Here is a 22546-nt window from a genome sequence, read left to right as displayed (position 1 = left end):
CCTTTGTGCGTTTTCTTTTCAGCGACAAGCCCTTTCTGCTCTACTTTGACATCTTCAAGTGTGCGGGCAGCGCTGCGCTTCTCAACTTCAACTGCCCGACCACGCAGGCGAGTGGCTTCCCTTGCGGGCCGGTGGCAGCTCGGGGTGGGTGGTTCACAACTTTCTGGGTGCGATGGGCGATTTGGAAAAAAAATTGGCGACTCCGGAAGGGGGTAGCTGCTCGCTCGATAATAATGTTCACGTTCCACTGCTCGTGCCGTGGCCCAGCGCGTCACTGCGATGTCGGGTTTCCACCGGATTTTGACCCGGACGATCCTGTTGTTAGATCCTTATGGCAGTACCCCGGGATACCAAATAATACAAATTGGGCCGAGGCAATTAAATATTTTATTTCTGGAACACTATTTTTTCCAGGGATATATTTAACTCTGCGACTGGGATACCAATCGATCCGAAATCAGTGCCACACTCCGTGATGTCGAAACGCCAAACATTGGCATAAAAAAATCCGTTATCGAAAAATGCAACGTTGAATAGTGCATCGTGCACAGCTCGTCGATGTGACTGTATCACAGACATTATGCGAGAGCCGGGGTGCTATGGAACCCCGGGGTAACGCCACAAGGTTCATTTGGCGTCTGTGTTCGGGTGGCAACGGTTGACTTGTACCGAGATCTGGTACCGGTAGAGTGTTTAACTTTATTCGAGTCGACGACTGAACAGTTTTGATGAGAGACCTGGGCGGGTTCAAAGTTTGGTGGTGGAATAGGTGGCAATCCTCCTGCAGTGGCATCACCAGGACACCCCTGACCATATCTCTAAATGTGTTTCCCCCCCACCCCCGCCCTCTTATCTGAAGTTTCAAGTTCATTTCGGACGGTCGAGGACACAAAGCCTTTGTACATTTTTGCGAAAAATGAATTGGCCGTTGTTTGGCCCGCACATTCGTATCACGGACGACTTCACAAATACATGTGATGGTCATCTTATGGAATCGTACAAATTGGATCTAAATCCCACGTTGATGCCAAGGTGTCCTTCCCGTGCGCAATCGTCACCATTCGTATCATTTGACATTTTTTCTGAGTGAATTTTGCCGTGACTCGTTTTCAAAAGTAAATCGTCCACAGTAAATAGATTTTGTTTCCGCACTGTTTTTCATTTCTTTCGTAGTGCGGTTGTTGTTGCTGCTCTGATTTCTGTTTTCTTCACCCCTTTACTTTATTTCTGCGTTATTACTTTTGCCATGTTTAGTGATCCAGGTCACTCTTGCTCGCGCTGGCCTGTTGACCTCTCACCTGGTCAAACAAAAATCAACTTGAAACTTGTCCTGCTACCCGATCGATGCAGATATGTGTCCAGCAGTGCCCAAAGAATTTCTGGGTGGTCAACATGATTCAGCCTCCCTCCCAAGCTTTCAACGCTGAGTACTGCCGCCCGGGGTTCAACCTGGCCACCACCAGTAAGGTCAGTGTCTCGCTCACGGTACGAGCAATGCTCCGTGTGACTGCCGTGGCTGGCTACCTCTCTCAGGCGTCTTTGAGCCGGTGAGTTTGAGTGCTGGGACTGTATATACAATCGTGTGTGTGTGTGCACGTGTGCGTGTGCGGCGACACGGGTTGGATTCACGCTCACGGTCAACACCAGTGACGATTATCTAAACCGGTCCCGGGCCTCCCCTAGGTCGACTCGGCCTAAAACGAGTATCTGGTGCGGTGTGTAAACATTGCCACTAGGGAGACAAAGGCGGTCGGGCGTGGTGCTGGCCACCCACCCCCTCGTGTACCGTTCCGGCCTTCATAGGTGCTCGCTAACAGCACTTGCCCCTACAGTCTGTTAAGGCTATACGGGGATCTTTGTCTTTGTATGTATGCTGAACTTCTTTTGCACCGTACGTCGCCAACCGTGCTAATCGCAGGTGTTGTGTGTGGGGATCGGTGGTGGAGCGGTTCACGCGCTGCGCCACGAATCCGTCGACCCAAGTTGGATTCCTGCTCACGACCAACATCAGTGACGAATATCTAAACCGGTCCTGGGCCTCTCCTAGATTCACTCAGCCTAAAATGAGTACCTGGTGCGATGTGTAAACATCAGCACTGGGGAGACAAAGGCGGCCGGGCAAGGTGCTGGCCACCCACCCCTCTCGTGTGCTGTGCCGCCCTTCATAGGTGCTTGTGAACAGCACTTGCCCTCAAGGCTATACGGGGGGGGGGGGGTCCTTGTCCTTTGTGTGTGCATGTGCGTGAAGCAGCAGTGGGGAGCTGTGGCGCAGTGGTCACCCACCCCTGCGATGTGCCATGCGGGCGCCCTGACGAGGGTGCTTTGTGTGGGCATGAGCGAGCGGCACGTGCGTTCAGTGTGCGGCATCACGGATTTCTCAACGATTCACCGACTTGACCAAAGATTCGCGCCCCTATTCCAGACGGTGCAGCAGATTCTGCAAGCGGAAGACTGCGCAGGGTTTACCGTGCCCAGCAAGGATCGTGAGTATCACGTGGATCACCCCATCATCGCCGTGGCCCCGTCATTTGTCCGCTGCCGGATAAAGGCCCTCCCTCATTTTTACGCCATCCGTCGCGTTCCCGTGACGCTACGATAACCGTTACGCTCCCGCGTGCGAAATCCGGCCTGCGTTTTTTTTTCCCGATCCGCACATCGTCATAGCTGTCGACGTGCACTGATTGAAGAGATGCTCTTCTCTGATGCTCTTCTCTGGGCACGACGGAATTCTGCTTTAAAAAAAATATTTTCTAGATCAGATCGGTGAGAGCGCTTCGTCCCGTTCGCATTCACCTTCGTGTCACGATCGTTCGGATTAATTGGCAGAACAATTATAGACAGAGAGTACACGTAATGTTAATCTCACTCGTAATAATAATAACAGTCATGTTAAACAAAATCCTGCCTCGCGAAGCCAGGAAACCCCTACATGTCATGCCCAGTGTGATAACACAGCTGATGATATCGATGGTGTCACCAAGACCCCCAACTAATACCTCCCGTCCAGAGGCACACGCGGGAACGGAGAAGAAACTTCGTTCCAACCGTTTCAATGTTGTCCGGCTGGTCGGTAATCGAACAGATAATCGGCAGAGTGATCGATTGCTTAGACAATCGCAGAGCCCCGCTCGTGTGCTTTGGTCTGATTACTTCTCCGAAAGTGAGCAGCCTATGAGCTCTGCTCAGAAACTTTGCTCAAAAATGTGAAACCACTTCACTCATTGGGGATATAACCCTCATGGGGGATATAAATGAATAAACTCTTAGGTTTTTTCGGTAAAGTCACGTAGGTAAAAAATAAAAATAAATAAAAATAATAATAGAACTAAAATGATAAATCACGACGTTTCGGAGGCAACACAAGTCTCCGTCATCAGGTGGGACCGTCACAGCCAAATTTACTGTATCAACATAACCCACCACCATCAACGAGTGCTGGCTCAGTGACAGAGCCACCACCTGCTTTTAATCCTGAGTATCACAATTGAATCCAGGTGCCGCTGACAGCCACCCGTTATGAAGACCAGGTTTGCAAGCGTAGAGGGTTGATAGCCTCAACCCTCTCGCCCCCCCCTCCAGCCCCATCACTGCGTCTGCTTACGCCGCCATAGTTTGCACTATTCCAGCCCTGAGAATGAACCATCAGTGTCTGATCGCTTTCTCTGCGTAGCCGCTGCGGACGCGGCAGGCGCTGCAGTTGTCCCGTTACCACGCGTTTCTCGTGTGGGCGGTTAAGTGGTCAGGGGGGACGGATGGCGGGTGATCGAGTCGCCCGATGAAACTAGTTGTGATCGCCGGCCAAACGTCGCACTCAGGTTGTAAATGTTGTGGGTTTACTCTCCCAACACACAAGCGGTTAGTGCTGAATTAGTAACTTGTTGGCACGTGCTGTTTACATGACAAACCTCACTAATTGGCTGTGGACGGGCGGTGGTGGGTTAACGACACATTTGCATCTTCTTGGGTTATTTCGATAAAGTCACGTAGAAGGGAAATAATAAAATAATAAAAATTTTACATAATAAAATACAATTCTCACGACGTTTCGGCCACAACGCAAGCAGCCGTCTTCAGGTGAAGAACAGGTCTGTCGGAAAGACAGCGTCTGACTTGATTTGACCCAGACTGCCTTTCCGACAGCCCTGTTCTTCACCTGAGGACGGCTGCTTGCGTTGTGGCCGAAACGTCGTGAGAATTGTATTTTATTTGTTTATTTTTATTATTTTATTATTTCCCTTCTACGTGACTTTACCGAAAGTTTTAAATCGAAACATTTGCATTTACGCGATCTAACAAAAATTAACTTTCATAACGAATAATGTTGATTCGCGAAGACCTTACTACGTGTTCAATTGAGTCGCTCCCACTTGGTCGTCTCGGCGGCCAGCGACGAGAGCCCTGACCGAGCAAATGAGCAAATAGCGACAACATCGCTGGGGACGCTCGATCCGGAATACGTGAAAATTCACGGCCAGAATTGCGAACGCGAGCGACTCGAGGTTTCGCGGCAGAATCGTTCCGAGTGTGCTGGTGAGAGTGAGAGGGATGATATGAGAGAGATAGAGAGAAAAAAACACAGCGGGAATAACGATAAACCCAGTGCCGGATTATCCTAGCAACACAAGTAGCTACATAATGCTACGGGCCCCGCACTTTGAAGGGCCCCGCGCTAAAGGCTTTCAAGCTATCAATTCCGGTTCAGTGATGCCGCACTTGCTCTATTACTATAGTACGATACCGCCTTCAACTTTTACGGACGACTGGGTGTTTAGCGTTAGCAATTTGTCGTAATATCTGGTTGTATAGCAATTGAAAAAAATTAACCCGTAAAAACAAAGTTTTTCACTATAAATCCTTTATATGCGTGGCGGCTAGAGTCCTCTCGTCCTCTGGCTTGAGATGGCTGTCACCTATGGGTCAAATGATTGCCTGCCACCATTAAGCAACTGGTAATTAAATCTAAAATAATTTTTCCTAAAAAGTGTCAAATTTACGAAAAATGTTTTGTCACGAAAATACATTGTCACGCACAACGAGTCTGTGTGCAAAATGTCAGCTCAATTGGATCACGGGAAGTGGGTTAAAAAACGACCGAAAGATTTGCACGGTCGTAAGCACGCAAGCAAGCAAGCAAGTGAACTTAATATAAAGGATTTTAAAAATACAATAACTTCACTATGCAAGTAAAAAAATTCGTGTTTTCATATTTCCGTGCGTTTTAAAAAATGTAGTGCCCCTTTATAACAATTGCCAACAGGCCCCGCACTCGCTTAACCCCCCTCCGCGTGTCTCCCGCCCGCAAGTCGTGAACCGCTGCGTCCCCGTGCTGCTGAGCGACGCGTCGGGCGGCAACGTGACGGTGAACGGCAGCAGCAGCGTGCAGACGCCCTCCGGCACGGTGTCGGCACAGGCGGTGCAGGAGGCCAGCAAGTAAGCTGGCGGGCGGGCGGGCAGCCGCGTGAACTGCGGCAGGGGACGGTGGCGCGAGCCGAGGTCCGTCACGGACGCGGGTCGGAGCGAGCCGCTTGGCCATTGCCTCGGTGCTGCGTTCGCCGCCGGGTGAATCCGAACGCGTGTTTCGTTTTATTTTTTCACGGGTTCTCGCCGTTGTTAGTAAGACGCCCCCCCCCCCAAAAAATGTTCAAGACCGTGCACCTCTTCCCACCACTCCTCCCTCCGACCCCTCCCCTCCACGACCACTCTAACCCCAGACACACCCGACTAAGGGGCCGTCCATAAGTGACGTCACGCACCTATTGGGGGGGGGGGGTCAGACATTTGTGACAATGTGTGACGATAGGGGGGGGAGGTTTGAGAAATGTGACGTCACATCAGAATGCTCAACTCTATATAAATATAGACAACACGTTCTACCTAATTACATTGACTTTTTAATAAATGTTTTCTCCTACATCAGATTGCAGCGCCACATTAAATACGCACTACAATGACAATAGTTTAAAGCGATTTGAAGCATGTTTCATTTTATTTTGGGGGGGGGCAGAGCTTTGTGACGTCATATTTGAGGGGGGTCTGACTTTTTGTGACGCCGTGTGACGAAAGGGAGGGGGGGTCAAAAATCGTCCAAAATCGCGTGACGTCATTTACGGACGGCTCCTAAGGTGGCCCATTTATTTTAGTCTTTTGTTCTGTTGGAACGTTTCACTTCACGTGGACAATCGCTCCAAGTGGAACCTCTCGTCTGGAAGGGTGTCCAGGGTGACGATTAAAACACGCTCCGTAGCAATGGCACCGACAACTCGCGTAGACCGTACGCATTGATTCGACGAGCATCGCACCCAGTCAGATACATAATAAATACGTGAATAATTCAAATGTCACCTTGCATAGAGGTCACATGTCCACACCTCTATGCATCACGGTGTGAGCAAGGCATTGGTTTCATGTCGTGTGACAGTGTGTTTGTGTTCGTAAGGTATTGGTTCAATTCTGTGTTTCCGTGTGTTTTGTCACCACAATATTTATCCTGCACTGTGTCCATGCCACAGCCGTGTGTCCCACATCAACCGGATCGGCCTCTGCCTGTCGCAGAAGTTTGTTGACAAGTCCCAGACGGTCGAAATTGGTCCGGAGATTCCTTGCTTGCACAAATGCTGCTGAATAATATTCGTCTGCAAAGCCAATAAATGGATGGACTAAGTTATATAATTGTATTTTTTACGTGGAGATATTGTAGATTATAAATTACTTTTGAATTTTGTCATTATAATAATAATATTGTTTTTATTTTTGTTCCAGTTACTTGGCCGGTGTGTTGAATGCTCGTGACCTGGGAATGAAAATCTTTTCTGATTTCACCAAGTCCTGGTACTGGATCATCATGTGAGTCCACTTCATTTATTGATCCCCTGCAGGTCAATGTCGTGTTTACGTATTGCGCCAACCATGGCACGGTGGTGGCTAACGCACGTGGCCTGTGATCTGGCACTCTGGAGACATCGTGGGTTGGTGAATCACTTCACGAATGTTCTTCTTGGTTCTCTCTGTAAAGTCACGCAGAAGGGAAATAACAATATAATAAAAATAAAACATAATAAAATAATTATCACGACGTTTCGGCCACAACGCAAGCAGCCGTCATTCAGACGCTGTCTTCCCGACAGCTCTGTTCTTCACCTGAGGACGGCTGCTTGCGTTGTGGCCGAAACGTCGTGAGAATTATTTTATTATGTTTTATTTTTATTATTTTATTATTTCCCTTCTACGTGACTTTACCGAAAGAACCAAGAAGATGAATCCCTGCAGTCACGAAAGCTTTAAATCGGAATTCACGATTGTTGTCAAACTCCCTTCCCGTGGGCGTTGAGGTGCTATTCCCCGGCTTGCCAGGAGACGGCGGTACAGCACAACATGTGAACTGAACCTGGTGTATGTACGCATTTTTTACTTCTTTCGCACCGTATGTAGCCAACTGCGCTAATCGGAGGTGCTGTTTTGCATCTCGGGGATAGAGTGTTTCCCCCTTGCACGCTTTGGTTTTCTCCGGATGCTCAGGTTTCCTCCCACATTCATTAATGGTAGCCGCGGTGGTAAGATGTTAACTACCTCGCCTGTTATACAGGAGGTCGTGGGTTCGATACCGACCCTGACACATGTATATTTGGAGTTTGCATGTTCTCCCCGTGGTCGCGTGGATTTTTCTCCGGGTCCTCCAGTTTTTTTCCCTCCACATTCAGAACCAACGTGCGCTTAGAGTAATTTGGCTGCAATAAATTTCCACGTGATGAAAGCCACTTCGTTGAGCCATCATTTGTCGCCAGGCCGCTTCTGGATAAAGAGCTAAAGAGCTCAGTGGGATTTAGCTGGTAAAATAAAAGTAGTAGTGGTTTTTAATTGGCAGGTAACGCCTTAATATAAAGGATCGCAGAGCTTAGGCAATTGCTGGTGCCCGCTCGTCCGTGGATCTTCCTCGTGCCTCTTGAGTCGTTTTCTCTCTTCGACAGCGATCGAACACTGTGCGCGTTCTAAGTCGAAATTATGTTTGTCGTCAACAGCAATAGAAGTAATCGGATTAACCAGAAAAGCTTCGCCGAGTCATGAGATTCATTTTGCAGGAGAGTCTTGTTTTGTGACGTTTGACTGATTCCTATGTTAGAGGAAAACTGCAATTTTGCAGCAAACCCATGGATATGAAGAGATTCAACTCATAGGTCCGCCATGCAGACAATTTGGCATTGGTGCACAAGCACAATTAACAACAATAACAAAAACGCAAACTCAACACGTAAAAACATAAGTAATTGGCGATGCTTTAGGCAGCGGCTCTTCTTCATAGCACACAAAGACATTTGTGTTCTGGTTCACACTGCTTCGTTCCTTCGTTTCGTTCGCTTCTCAACCCGCTTGTCCTGATGTGGGTCGCGGCGGCAGCGTGTTGAGTCGAGCGGTCCACACCTCCCTTTCACTGCCGACGGACTCCAGCAATACTACACTATACACTACTACACAATATACTACTATACTATACACTACACTATACACTACTACACTATACACTACTACACTATACACTACACTATACACTACTACACAATACACTACTACACTATACACTACTACACTATACACTACTACACTATACACTACTACACAATACACTACTACACTATACACTACACTATACACTACTATACACGACACTATACACGACACTATACACTACACTACTATACACTACACTATACAACACTATACACAGACTCCAGCTCTTCCTGGGGGCATTCCCAGGCGTTCCCAGGCCAGCCGAGCGACGCCACCCCACCAGCAGCAGCAGCTGGGCCGGCCCGGGGTCATCTCCCACTGCGGCTGTCGTGAACCACAAAACCGCGCACCATCCTCTGCAGAGCAGCGGATGGCGCGAGAGATCCATTGACGCCATTCGTAAAGAGGAGGCCACCGTGATCCAGCGTCACGTGACGGCCCAAGTTCTACAACTGACCCACAAAATGACCCCACTGGGACATCGCCCCCCTTCTGGCCCCAAGTCATTCACACAAACGAGACTCATTTTATTCTCGGGTTAAACAGAGTAACCTTCGAACCCGTGACGCTTGAACTCTTCTGCTGACGACGATATTTACTGCTGATCCTGCTGCTGCTTATGATGATGGTGATGATTAAATATTCCTCTGTAGATGCCTGGTCATCGCTATGGTGGTGAGCCTTCTCTTCCTCCTGCTGCTGCGCTTCACCGCCGGATTCCTCATCTGGGCCATCATCATCGGACTCGTGGGAGTCGTCGGATACGGTACAAAACCCGGACGGGAATTCTCCGTCAGCACCGGGTCTATCGGTACAGCGCCGCGCAGCCGTCTACTGACTGCGATGATGTTCCACACAGAAACAGCGGTGCCACGTCTCGGTACAAGTTCGATTCCTGCCACCCAACGCACAGGCGTTGATTCCCGGAGAGGTGGCGAAATCTACCCCAACCTCAAGCCCTGAACCCGCTTTGGGAAATTCATAATGCCCGAGTTGGGCACACAGATGACCTCGGTTGGACAACCACTCAGAGCTGTACCAGACCAATGTTGTTATTATTTATGTGGGGCCTTCAATGTGGAACTTGAGGACAGCCCTCACCCCCTCAACCACCACCCCCTCCCTTGCCAAGTTTCTAGATCCGCGTGTGGATGAGCGCAGCACCTCCGAGCCCCTCGCTTCGATCCCCAGTGCACTGACGGCTCCCTCCCCCCCCACGCAGGGATCTACCACTGCTACCGGGAGTACGACAACCTGAAGGGAAAGCCCGGAGCGGATCTCAAGATCACAGACGTCGGCCTGCAGACGGACCTGTCCGTGTACCTGCAGTACAGGGACACGTGGCTGGCGTTCAGTAAGGGCGCAGCGCACCGATTTCGTCACGTGCTCAGGACGCAGATCCCAACGCGGGTCACGTGCTGCCGAGTCACGGTCAATGTGACTGTGACACACCGTGTGGCTTGCGTGCTTGTGACACACAGTCACACAATCACAGCACACACATTCTCACAGCGTGTGTGACACCGTGTCACTGACTGTGCCACTGACTCTGTGTGACGATTGCTCCGTGACGTATGAGTGTATGTACGTATTTTGAACTTCTTTAGCACCGTACACAGCCAATTGGAGGTGTGGGGGAAGGGCGACAACGTTGACTGCGTCACTGTGATGCTGACACATTGACTTTCTGGAGCTGGCGTTGATTATACATTGGTCAACACACTTTTTCTGGCATAAGGTATTCCAACGGTTTTAATGTAATTTTGGGGTGCTGATTCCAAATCTGGCATCAGTTTTTGTCTATCACATCAGGTTTTTGAGATATCAAATATTGCATTTTCAATAAAAACTGCAGAAAAAATATTAAATAAATGTGGATATCTACATAAAATGATATTATAAACACACTATCCTAAAAATACAGCACCATATTTTAACACTAAAGCAGTCACTGACTCGCAACAACTTGCAATCATAAGTGACAGAGTTAATTTCGGGTAAAATCAATGAAAATGGGGTATGCCGATAGCATAAAAATGAGATGTGATAGAGCAAATCTGAAATCAGATTTGGAATCAGCACCCTGAAATTAGTCTAAAACAGCTGCAAAAGTCCAGGCCAGAAAACAATGTTATTTTTGTTGACCAGTGTGCCCTTCGATTTAAAACTTTCGTGACTGCAGGGATTCATCTTCTTGCTTCTTTCGGTAAAGTCACGTAGAATGGAAATAATAAAAAAATTAATAAAAATAAAACATAATAAAAATAATTCTCACGACGTTTCGGCCACAACGCAAGCAGCCGTCCTCAGGTGGAGAGCAGCTCTGTCTGTGACTTTACCGAAAGAACCAAGAAGACAGTGTGCCCTTGCTATGTGATTTTGACCTTGACTCTGTGACACGCACGTTGACTCCGTGGCACCGAGACTCCCCCCCTGTGTGTGTGTGTGCTGCTGTGCGCAGTGATCGTCCTGGCCGTGGTGGAAGCGCTCATCCTGCTCATCCTGATTTTCTTGCGCAAGCGACTGCTCATCGCCATCGCGCTGGTCCGCGAGGCGAGCAGGTGAGCTCTCCCTGCACAAACACAGGAGACCCATACAGCCTCCGCAGACTGTTGGGGCAAGTGCTGTTAGCGAGCGCCTATTGGCAGTGGGTGGGCAGCACCACGCCCGACCGCCTTTGTCTCCCTAGTGGCGAAGTTTACACATCGCACCAGGTACTCATTTGAGGCTGAATCGACCTAGGGGAGGCCCAGGACCGGTTCAGATAATCGTCACTGGTGTCGACCGTGAGCAGGAATCGAACTCGGATCGCCGGGTTCGTAGTGCAGCGCGCTAACCGCTACACCACCGCTCCCCACATGTACGGACACATGCACACACGCTTGTATTACATACACGTGTGTACACAAGTGTGTGCGTTTCTGTGTACAGGCGTGCATTGGTACAACAACAAAAGCCGCTATTCACCACTAATTGGCGCTTGTGCCAGGATAGGTTCACTTTGAGGCCACAATGTGAAGCGTCGAAGGCTTGCTGCTGGCAGGAGGCCACGGGACAGACCCCATGTGTTATGAGTTGGCTGTGTGAGATGAGTGGCAGATGCACCACCTGTGCTCCCCAATGTGCATTCTTGTGCTGATCTATTCCTATTCTGGTTTGTATTTACCGGGCAAGGCCCCACTGAGCTATGCAGCTCTTCGTCAGACGCGACCTGGCCTCAAATGATCGCTTGACGAAGTGGCTTATCACGTGGAAATTGTACAGCGGCCAAATAAACGTGTGATGTTGACTCTAAATGCGGAGGAAAGGACCCGGAGAAAAAAACCACGAGACCACGGGGAGAGAGAGAGAGGTAGTTAACATCTAGCCAGCATGGTGATCATGAGAGAGAGAGACATGCAAACTCCAAATATAGAGCAGCAGGCGTCAGGGTCGGGATCGAACCCAGGACCTCCTGCGTACCAGGCGAGGTAGTTAACATCTCGCCCTCCTCTGCGTTGTCTTCCCGCCTCGCCAGAGCCATCAGCTACATGATGTCGTCGCTCTTCTACCCGCTCGTCACCTTCGTGCTGCTCTTCGTGTGCGTCGCCTACTGGGGCATCACCGCGCTGTATCCTCGCCAGCGGCGCGGACCACGGTGGTGGCCTTCTTCGTTTGATAAATAAGTAATATTAAAAAAAAATAAAACACGCTTTCATGAAATGTACTAGTGATGGCAGAACTACACGACTCCAGGAAGTGGCCCTGAAGCTTGCCATAACGTAAGGGACCGTGGCCATTTACAGCCAACGTGAGTTTACCGTGGACAATTAGAGCCAAGCCGAAACATAACATATAAAAAAATTATTTAAAAAAATATATTTTGTATTTTTCATGATAGAATATTGTATTGTCATCAGTATGACATAAGTATACCAAGTTTGCAGTCGATACCACATTGGGAAGTGGGTTAAAATTGAGTTGCAAGATTTGAGGATACAACAACGACAACAACGACAACAACAACAACAGACAGAGTGAGTTAAATAAAAGCGTGTAATAATAAAACAAAAAACTCGTCGAGCCAAACCGTGCCATCGGAGTGAGATAAGAGCTCTGCGTGTATCGCTTGAGTCATCGGTGGACAGGATCGGGCGGAGCGCGTGCGTGTGTGTTCGCCAATTCTTGCAGAAGTTCGCGGTTCAAACCAGTGGCCGCCCTGGTTATTACTTCGGGGCTATGAACCTCAACGAAATTCGCGCTCGTCCGCTTCACAGTGGACGTTAGAGATCCCGTGTGACGTCGTTTGTTAGGGTCGTGGTCCAAACGCGTCAGATACAAACAAATCACACCGCAATTTACTCAAATAGGATGACACACAGACAGCTGTCGATCTTCCCTACTGGCAGACCGGGGCCTGCGTGCACGCCAGGTGCGAGTCGCCTCGTGCCGCACAGGGACAGCTGCCACCGGGGGTGTACTTTCAAGCGTTTTTTTTCTTTCCCCGCACGGTTGGCTACATACGGTGCGAACAAAGTTCAGTACTGTATCCCGTGATGCATTGCTGTGAACCCATACGTTTTATTCGTATTCTTGTACGGGGAGATTGAGTTTTCTGGTTAATACGGAGTAACAGCCGTTTCAATAAGGGGGAAAAAATGTTGTCTCTTTGTTTGTGTTTCTGCCTCGTGATGGGACTTTGTAGGATGAACGTTGATATTAATCAGGGGGCATGGGGTGACCAAATAAGGTCTGAATTGGTCTGTAATAAGGTAGGGCACTGCTCAGGGGGTGACAGGTGTGGTGATGTCAGCAACTTATTGCGTGGAAAGCTCTCTTGAGACGCTCCGGCGTGAAGGAGAACGGCTCTATCAAAAACAAATCATCAGCATCGTTGTCACTCTCATTGTTATCATCATCATCATTATTATTATTATTCGAGCCTTAATAGAACGTACAGGTATCTGAGCACTTCCGGGAGACCCATCTACAAGGTGTTCGTTGACCAGGATGGAGCCTCCGCCGAGTGCCGGAACATCAGCAACGCAGACTGCCACCCGAGCGTGAGACCACCACCACCCACACCACCACCCCCACCGCACACTTCCATGTCGAATCCGGCTGCCCGCGGCGTTCAATTGCTGGAGGTGCCTTCACCGGAAGAAGGTTCCCTTGCACCGCGTCGCTTCGTCAAGGATCCGCGCGACGTCGTTTGTTTGAAGGGGAGACGGCGTTCGAGTAGCGGTGTCGTGGTAAACAACAACAACAACAAATCTAGATTTAACAAAAAAAATAACACCGGATTTGAAGCTTTCGTGACTGCAAGGATTCATATTCTTAGGTTTTTTTCGGTAAAGTCACATAGGTAAAAAATTTAAATTAATAAAAGTAAAATAAAAATCACGACGTTTCGGAGGCAACACAAGCTTCCGTCTTCAGGTGGAACCGTCACAGCACGATAGCTGTATCAAGTGAGAGAAATTCCAAGAAACAGAATTTGTTTTATTTTATTTGTATTTTACTTTTATTAATTTAAATTTTTTACCTACGTGACTTTACCGAAAAAAACCTAAGAATATAAAATAACACCGTTAAGGACTGAAGTGGGAAAACACGCATAGCAGTTGTTGCCGCCCACCCCCCTTTACTGGAAACAAAAATTTCGCAAGAAACCTCCTGACAAATGGTCTTGAGACTCGGGTCCTTGTGGGTTAATAAGTGTTCGTAAAAATACTCTTTGGTTTTTTCGGTAAAGTCACGTAGGTAAAAAAATTAAATAAATTAAATCACGACGTTTCGTATAAATCCTTGCAGTCACGAAAACTTCAAATCTAGAACTTTAGTAAAAAGATTTAGAACAAAATAATAAAATTACCGGTCACCCGGTGTGCTTTACAGATGTTACCGTCTGCTGGGGGTTATTTTTCCAGACACAAAGACAAAGATCCTCCTTTGTAGCCTCAACAGCCTGTTGAGGCAAGTGCTGTTAGCGAGCACCGACTAAGGCCGGCACGGCACACGATGGGGTGGTGTGGCCAGAAGCACGCCCAGCCGCCTTTATTTCTCCAATGCTAATGTTACACACCACACCAGGTACTCATTTGAGGCTGAGTCGAGCTAGGGGAGGCCCAGGACCAGTCCAGACATTCGTCACTTATTGGTCTTGAACGGGACTCGAACGGTCAGATTCATTGTGAAGCTCGCTAACCAGTGCGTTATCGCTCCCCACAAACACACACACAAATATTAATAACAACACACATTCACACACAGACACATGATCCCTGTCAAGTCTTATAGAACTCTTTGCTTCTTTCGGTAAAGTCACGTAGAAAGAAAATCAATTAAATAATAGAATACGACGTTTCGATTGCCACACAAGCAATCGTCATCAGGTAGAAAACAAACCCCGTGAACTTCTAAATTTGAGAGAGAGACAAAACACAGACACGGAGACACACAGACAGAGACACAAGCAGAGATAGACAACACAGAGACACACACAGAGAGAGACACAACATAGAACGTCGGAGAAAGTGCTGTCAGCGAATGTCTATCAAGGCCAGCTCGATGCACGAGCTTACGTGGACAGCACAACACCCGGCCTCCTTTGTCTCTCCAGTTCTGAGGTTCACACACTACGTGAGATATTCCTTGGTGTTGGCCATGGCTTTGTATGGGAGTCAGGTCAAGAGCCCTGTGTGCCGTTGCCCCCATATCTCACACACACTCGACAGGATTTAAAGCTGTCGTGACTGCAGGGATTCATCTTCTTGGTTCTTTCGGTAAAGTCACGTTCTACGTGACTTTACCGAAAGAACCAAGAAAAAGTTATTGAGGAGTAAAGCATCAATATATAATGGGATTACACATTACTATGTTACCAGATTACTCGAAGTCAAAGTGACTTCCTGCGTCCCGTTCATAGTTCTGAGCCAGCGGAGGAGATTCCACGTTCCCATGGCAGGCGCGGAAACTCCACGTGACATCCGCTGTTGACTTTGCCACAAAATGGTTCTCACTTTATGATGATGGGCTGAGTCAACCCACCCAAGCAGGACACGAACTCGCGGCCTTCCGATCGCGAACCGCTTGCCCCCGCCGCCGAGCGTCCGCCAGAACCGCTGACCAGCCGATGGGCAAACCGCGTCCCCCGCTTCGCCGCGAGCGACGCGGTTTTTGCCCCGACAAAAACGCCACCCTTTTGTTTCTCTCTCTGCCAGAATTTCAGCTCGGCGAGCTGCCCGCAGGCGCGCTGCTCGTTCCTGCACTATGGCGGGGACAGCATTTACGAGAAGAACTTGCCCTGGCTCCAGGTGCGCTGTCACCCCGTTGCACCACGAGCGGGTCACTCACTCCCAACATCCGGTCACGCACTCTCAACGTTTTTGCCTCGGTCCATAAAACACGGCCGTCGGGTTTGGAGTTGTTGTTGGGGTTCTAAGTTAGAGTCGCGTTTGCTTCCCTGGGCCGCAGTTCTGGTTAAGGTCTGCGCAAGTTTCTAGGGCTGGGTTATTGTCACGGTTGCTGTGTTATGGTGATGATTATAATGATGACCATTGATGATGATGATGGAAGGCTGAACCGTTAAACCCAACTGGCAATTGGCCTCCCGATTGTGAGTTGAGTATTCTGACCCCAGCGTAGATCTGTAAAGAAAAAATAAAACTCACCGCAAGATTGCAGAGCAACATCGACGCACTGACGGGCCACCGCCGCGCGGTCTCACGGCGCAGGTCTTCAACGTGTTCGCCTTCCTGTGGCTCATGAACTTCGTTATCGCGATGGGTCAGTGCACTCTGGCCGGGGCCTTCGCCTCCTACTACTGGGCCTTCCACAAGCCACGGGACCTGCCGGCCCTCCCCGTGGCGGCGAGCTTCATGAGAGCGCTCAGGTGTGTGGGACCTCTCGGGTGTCAGCCGCGGTCAGAAATCGTGGCTCAGGTCTCACTGGGTTAGAAGTGCGTTGGACAGACCACTCTTCAAACCTGAGAAAAAGGGCATTTTTGGACCTGGTGTGGCTTTTCTGGGATTGTTGCTGTTTGGTTATCAATGAGCATCCCCTCCCAGACAGATCCACCACTATAGCCTCAACAAACCCTTGCTCCACCTCTCCACCAACGATGGAAAGGAAATATCTGACTGGATAACACGAGTCACATATTTGGCTGTGGTGCAGTAAATTACCTGCATGTGGCACGAGCCTGGTGGCAAGATGTTAACTCGCTCAACTGACATGCACGGTACCACCTGATGACGGAGACTTGTGTTGCCTCCCAAACGTCGTGATTTATCATTTTATTTCTATTATTATTTCTATTATTTTTATGTTATTTTTATTATTATTTATTTTTACCTACGTGACTTTACCGAAAAAACCTAAGAGTATGAATCCTTGCAGTCACGAAAGCTTCAAATCTAGAATTATTTAGAGGAGACGACCACTGCCCTATTGCTCAGGTTAGCAAGGAGGCCCTTTGAGTTGAGTCTGCGAATATACGAATGAGTGTTGCTTGTGTCACGGACAGGTATCACACCGGTTCCCTGGCCTTCGGGGCACTCATCATCGCCATCATCCAGCTGATCCGGATCATCCTGGAATACATGGATCACAAGCTCAGAGGTGCGGCGCTGAAACTACAGCAGGGTCGGCAACAGATTCTCCTTTCAGAGTCACGGCCACCGCGATTCAACCGGATTCTGCCAGCCCAGCAACGTCCCCGCTGGGATCCTCGTTTTGCACCAGGGCCTGATTCCTTAAAACAAGTTTAGCGAGTATTTTATTAATTAATTAATATCTTTACATTTCAAAATCAGCTCAAGGCTCCCGTAAATCACGTGATTGTTATGTGGCCACCTACACCATAGATCCCTCTCCCCGCCGCCCACTGTGAAAACAGACGCCGCTCCGTGCAGCTCAATTCTGTTCACTCCGTACTTCTTTCCCGCTCCCTTCCCTTCCCTCTCATCATTGTCATCACCATCATCATAATCACCATCATCATCATCGCCCTCTCATCATCCCCGACATCTTGGCCTGGTCGTCCCTTCTCCTCCCATTCCCAGTCCTTTCTATCTCCACATGTGTTACATCCTTCACGTGTTGCAGCCATGGATGAAGACTTTTCATAGGAAAATAAAAACGTGGTTTTGTGCGACCCGGCACAGTGCTTCGGCCTCCCCCACTCAATCCCCTCCACCCGCTACCCCCTCCCCTCCCGTCCGCGACCACGGGGTCTGGGTTAGATGGTGAATATTTAAAATTACAGTAAAAAATTTCATTTTATTTTCCACCTTTGCGAACACACACGGGAAGTCGAGCCCAAGCAAGCGGCGCCGCAATCCGTGCATCTCGCTCCCACGCCGACTCCGTGACGCGGGATTGAACTCGGGCGGCTGGCTTCGTAGCGCAGTGCGCTCTCCGTTGTGCAGCTGGACATAAGCACGCCTGCGATGAGAACAGTTCTGGTATCGTCAACAGTGCGCTCAATCAATCGGTCTTCACTTTACGTGCCGATGTCGCCACCGTGCACACGACAGCAGAGCGGGAACGATTGATTGAGCAGACGGTTGACGATACAGGGGGGCGCAGAGCAAAGGGAACGAAATGATAGACCCGTCACGACCTCGGCAGGCTAACACCGGCTGGGCAAAATAAATTGCAACCCGTGCACAATGAATAGCATGATGAAAATAAGTATGGAATAAAATAAGTAATGAATAAATACGCTTTACACATTCCTCTTTTCTTTCCCTTCTGCTGCTGATACAAGCACGCTGCTTCCGATATGAGCACAGCTGGCCTCGATCACAAGGGTCGTGCTGTATCCAGCCTCCAACATCATTTATCCTCTACGCGGCAGCTCACACTACGCTTTTCCCTCCTGCTTCTTCCGGCGTACCGCTCCACTCCAGAAATCCCCTCCCATCGACTCTCGCTCGTGCCAAGCTCTCGTAAAATCCAAGAAACGCGTTCCGCTCTCACCGCTTACAACTGCCGCGGTGCTGTTTGTCGCTGGCCGCTTGATGGTGTTTTGGGCCTTTGGGCCCTGCGTTTAACAAACGTGTTACAAAAAGAAATCACCCCCGTGTGAAAGGGGAGGTGTTTATGTTTTTTTTTTAAGTGAGGTCCAATTTACTGATGAGTTGTAATACAGGAATACAGAAAAAAGTTTGTGCTCGCACAAAAATAAATATGCCGCCTATTAAGGCTGGCCACCTTTATCTCTGAAAATGTTGATGTCTACGCACCGTTCCAGGTACTCAAGGCTTGAGTCGTTCTAGGGGAGGCCCAGCAACGGTTCAGATAGACGTGACTGGTGTGGACTTTGAGTGGGAATCCAACTCGGGTTACCGGGTTCATAGGACAGCGTGTGTACTGCTACACGACCGCTCCAACGTGTGCACACTCACCATTGGAACCTCATTTGCCAGTAAAAAATATGACAATTGTTTTTTTACCCTTTTATCTGGCAACAAAACTGACACCTTTTTTACAAGGAGTCACACTCATAAACATCAAAGCTTAAGATCCTCCATATAGTCTGTGAAAAATTGTTGGGGCAAGTGCTGTTAGCAAGCACCTTATTGAGACAGACAAAAAAGGCAAAGACACAGATCCCCCATATAGCCTGTAACGGACTTTTGCGGCAAGTGCTGTTAGCGAGACACACACACATAAGAACCCCACTGCACAGACACACGGACGTGATGTGTGTGCGTGCCTCCCGTTTCTGCATCACAGGGGCAGAGAACCGGGTTTTGAAATTCCTGCTCTGCTGCCTCAAGTGCTGCTTCTGGTGCCTGGAGAAGTTCATGAAGTTCATCAACAGGAACGCCTACATCATGGTGACGCAGCCGCAAAGCAGCAGCTACTCACTTTCCGGCCGTGTGGCATCGTGCACAGGAAGGCTCGATCGTTGTCAATCTCGCTCCGTCTCCCATCACATTGCACATCTGTCTTGTGCCGTGTCCATACGTCAATTAACACAACATTGGCATGGCATTAGTGCACGCTTGGTACGTAATTCGTAATAGATTTTTGGGTTAGGCCACAATGGTCAAATTTGGGTCGCAAAAAACCCCTCCACCACCTGACGTAGCGATCCAGGAAGTCAGAGTTTCTTTCCCACCTTCATGACCCGACTTGGGCGAGCTGCGGTGCTGTACCGGTTATCAACAACCGGTACACCACCGGTTCTCCTCCACCTCACGGCACGGCAGCCGGAACAACGGTGCGAGTTCTTAAATCGCCCCCCCCCCCCGCCACCGCCTCCGTCCACCCAGCAGTATAAACGAGTGCAGCTCAGAGGTCGCAACCGGGTACCCGATACCCGTACCCTACCCGATACCCGGCTACCCGTACCCGGCCGGGTATGGGTAGCCGTTTGCGACCCTGGTGCGGCCAGGTATGGGTAGGCCGTGAGTCACTGTGAGTAACCGTTTGTCACTCATTTCGGGTAGGGTACAGGTACGGGTAGGGAACGGGTACCTGTACCCTGCCGGGTACAGGTACGGGTACCCATTTGTAACCCTTGTGTGGCCGGGTACGGGTAAGGAATCAAAACCCGTTTGCGACCTCTGGCGCAGCTCAAGTCTATCGGCAGGTCACGCGCGCTGGGGTAAAGTGTGAGTACACCTAAATCCTCCGAGAGGTCAAGTCGGCGTGGAAGAGTCAGACCGAATATAGCCTCTCGATCGGCACCGAACGGAGGCCATTCTGGCGGCGGCGGCGGTGGCGTTAGCAACGAATGCAAAACACGAAGCATCTCGACTGCGTGCGAGCGCTCGCGTTAGGAGCCGAGAGGCGTCTCTCCGTGGCAACCGTCCAACAGCAGCAGCAACAACAACAGCAACAATAAAAATGGGCGCATTTCACCGGCGCAATTTTCCCATGGGGCTCTCTGCGACCGCTCGTGGTGCCGCGCTGACTCCACGCGTGTCCCCTTCGCGCAGATCGCGATTTACGGAAAGAACTTCTGCGTGTCGGCGAAGAACGCGCTCTCGCTGCTCATGAGGAACATCGTGCGGTGAGTAGAGGCCGAGGTTGCGAACCTGCGCGGCCACCACGATGCGGCGTTGCCGGCGATGGCGTGGTGCGGGAATTGATTTGTACCGAGATCTGGTATCCAGTATCGTGTTGAACTTTGCCTTATTACAGCAGACCGCACAGTTGTGATAGACCACGGATGACTGAGAGATGTGTCTGGGTTTGCCAAATCACTCACCCACTCATAAGCCGAGCCACTCAGTAACTCACCCACTCAACGCACCCACCCACTAGGGTTGCCACCTCTCCGGGAATTGACATTTTATTCAAGTGGCAGGAAATGATTTTGTACCGAGATCTGGTACCGGTATTGCGCTCAACTTCATGACAGTAAACTGCACAGCTCCGACGGAAGACCTGTTGCTGCCTGTGCGTACGGTTTGGTCTACGGCAGAAAAGGTCGCGACCCTAACCGTGGCAACGATGCTCTGTGCCACCAGGGTCGTGGTGTTGGACAAAGTCACGGATTTCCTGCTGCTGCTGGGAAAGCTGGTGGTGGTGGGTGGAGTGGGTAAGCAACTCCTGAACACAACACGCAACCCGAACAGCAACCAAGAAGCAGCAACCCATCCCACGGCTTTCACAGCCAACACCTGACCTTTGAGGGTCACTGATGCAGTCTCATTCCCCCTGCCCTCCCCAAAATCTGCCATGAACCCTTATTGTTGCACACGTCATTCAGTGTCAGATTTGCCTGCACTGCCCCGTCTTATCAGTCTTATCATTGCCACCGTCTTGCAGTACGTCTTCATTTTCTTGCACAGCTGACACATCCTCTCTTACAGTCTCATCGTCACCGGTAGCTTCCCCTAGCTACACAGCCGATATTCTAGTTATCTGCGGTCATTCTGCAGACAACTATGTATGTATGTTGGACTTCTTTGTATGTAAGTATGTATGTTGAACTTATTTCGCACCGTACGTAGCCAACCGTGATAATTGGAGGTGCGCGGGAAGGTCACCCGGAAGTAACTACGGATCGTTCCTGTTTCCTGCATTCATCTGGATTTTTGCGAGAAACAGAACCTGCAAACAGCGTTTCCACCCTCCCCTCCTCCTCGTATTGCCGTGTACGGCTATGCGGTCCCCTTGTTTGTGCTGTCCCTTCAAGGCAGCTCGCTATCGTGTTGAACTCCACTGCAGTAAAACTGCACAGTTTCTTTTACAGGCCTAAGTGCTGGCTGAGAAAACACGCTCAGGTTTGGTCTCCAGTGGGGATCGTGGCAGCCCCACACGTGGGAGTGGAAGGGGGCCCTCTATACGTTTACATTATTATTGATCAGAGCCCAGAGAGCTGTTGGTCGATGTGGACAGCAGGGTGGTGGTGGTCACGGAGGCTGGAATCCGCTCCGGAGTGATGACTCTGAAACAGAATCAGAATCTTTATTTGGACTTCGAGGAGGAATCCGATGAGCTATAAAGCTCTTTTTCTACAGATTTCCAGTAGGGGCACGGGGTCAGAATGTTACAACGACAAACAATATGAAAACACGATAGGAGTGCAAAGTTTAAGAACGGTAAGCACATCACTAATATATATACCTACGTTTATTTGACCAGGTGAGGCCCACTGAGCGATTATAGCTTCTCTTTCAGAAGCGACCTGGCCACAAATAACAGCTCAAGGAAGTGGCTCGTCACGTGGACATTTATAGCGGCCACATAATCACAAATAACCTGAACGCGTGACTCAGTTTGGGTTTTTTATGGCCATTTCTATCTTTGCTTCTTTGCCGATCTGAGTTTTTTTTGCCTTTTGTCGTTTCCGCCTCCCTCCCTCCCACCCTCCCTGCTTCCCTCCCTCCCACCCTCCCTGCCTCCCTCCCTCCCACCCTCCCTGCCACCCTCCCTGCCACCCTCCCTGCCTCCCTCCCAGGAGTGTTCGCATTCTTTTTCTTCAGCAACAGGATCATGATTCCTGACACACCGCTCGTCCTCAACTACTACTGGGTTCCAATAGTGGTGAGCGAGCCGACGTGCTGAGAGGTCGGGGTGACATTATACACCTGGACCCAAA

At 49.7% G+C, this 22546-nt stretch overlaps 2 protein-coding genes across 3 annotated transcripts in view; one reads left to right on the top strand and one right to left on the bottom strand.

The window, feature by feature from the left end:
• Nucleotides 1–22546, bottom strand: part of LOC133354780 (uncharacterized) — a 417798-nt gene that overhangs the window by 58136 nt on the left and 337116 nt on the right. The window lies entirely within an intron of this gene.
• Nucleotides 1–22546, top strand: part of LOC133354583 (choline transporter-like protein 4) — a 63088-nt gene that overhangs the window by 33455 nt on the left and 7087 nt on the right. For both annotated transcript variants that reach the window (XM_061571532.1, XM_061571533.1), the window contains 17 exons: nucleotides 23–107; nucleotides 1351–1467; nucleotides 2423–2483; nucleotides 5304–5430; nucleotides 6760–6843; nucleotides 9156–9268; nucleotides 9725–9856; nucleotides 10964–11063; nucleotides 12020–12112; nucleotides 13442–13544; nucleotides 15705–15797; nucleotides 16218–16375; nucleotides 17009–17103; nucleotides 19225–19328; nucleotides 20436–20509; nucleotides 20970–21040; nucleotides 22406–22491. In XM_061571532.1, the coding sequence (XP_061427516.1) occupies nucleotides 23–107; nucleotides 1351–1467; nucleotides 2423–2483; nucleotides 5304–5430; nucleotides 6760–6843; nucleotides 9156–9268; nucleotides 9725–9856; nucleotides 10964–11063; nucleotides 12020–12112; nucleotides 13442–13544; nucleotides 15705–15797; nucleotides 16218–16375; nucleotides 17009–17103; nucleotides 19225–19328; nucleotides 20436–20509; nucleotides 20970–21040; nucleotides 22406–22491 (1696 nt within the window). The remainder of the gene's footprint in view (nucleotides 1–22; nucleotides 108–1350; nucleotides 1468–2422; nucleotides 2484–5303; nucleotides 5431–6759; nucleotides 6844–9155; nucleotides 9269–9724; nucleotides 9857–10963; nucleotides 11064–12019; nucleotides 12113–13441; nucleotides 13545–15704; nucleotides 15798–16217; nucleotides 16376–17008; nucleotides 17104–19224; nucleotides 19329–20435; nucleotides 20510–20969; nucleotides 21041–22405; nucleotides 22492–22546) is intronic.

Source organism: Lethenteron reissneri, chromosome 48, assembly GCF_015708825.2.
Source record: "Lethenteron reissneri isolate LAM-NWPU_2019-01 chromosome 48, ASM1570882v1, whole genome shotgun sequence".
In the NCBI taxonomy this organism is placed as follows: domain Eukaryota; kingdom Metazoa; phylum Chordata; class Hyperoartia; order Petromyzontiformes; family Petromyzontidae; genus Lethenteron; species Lethenteron reissneri.
The sequence above is the reverse complement of the archived record's forward strand: the minus strand, read 5'-3'. Positions and strand labels throughout refer to the sequence as shown.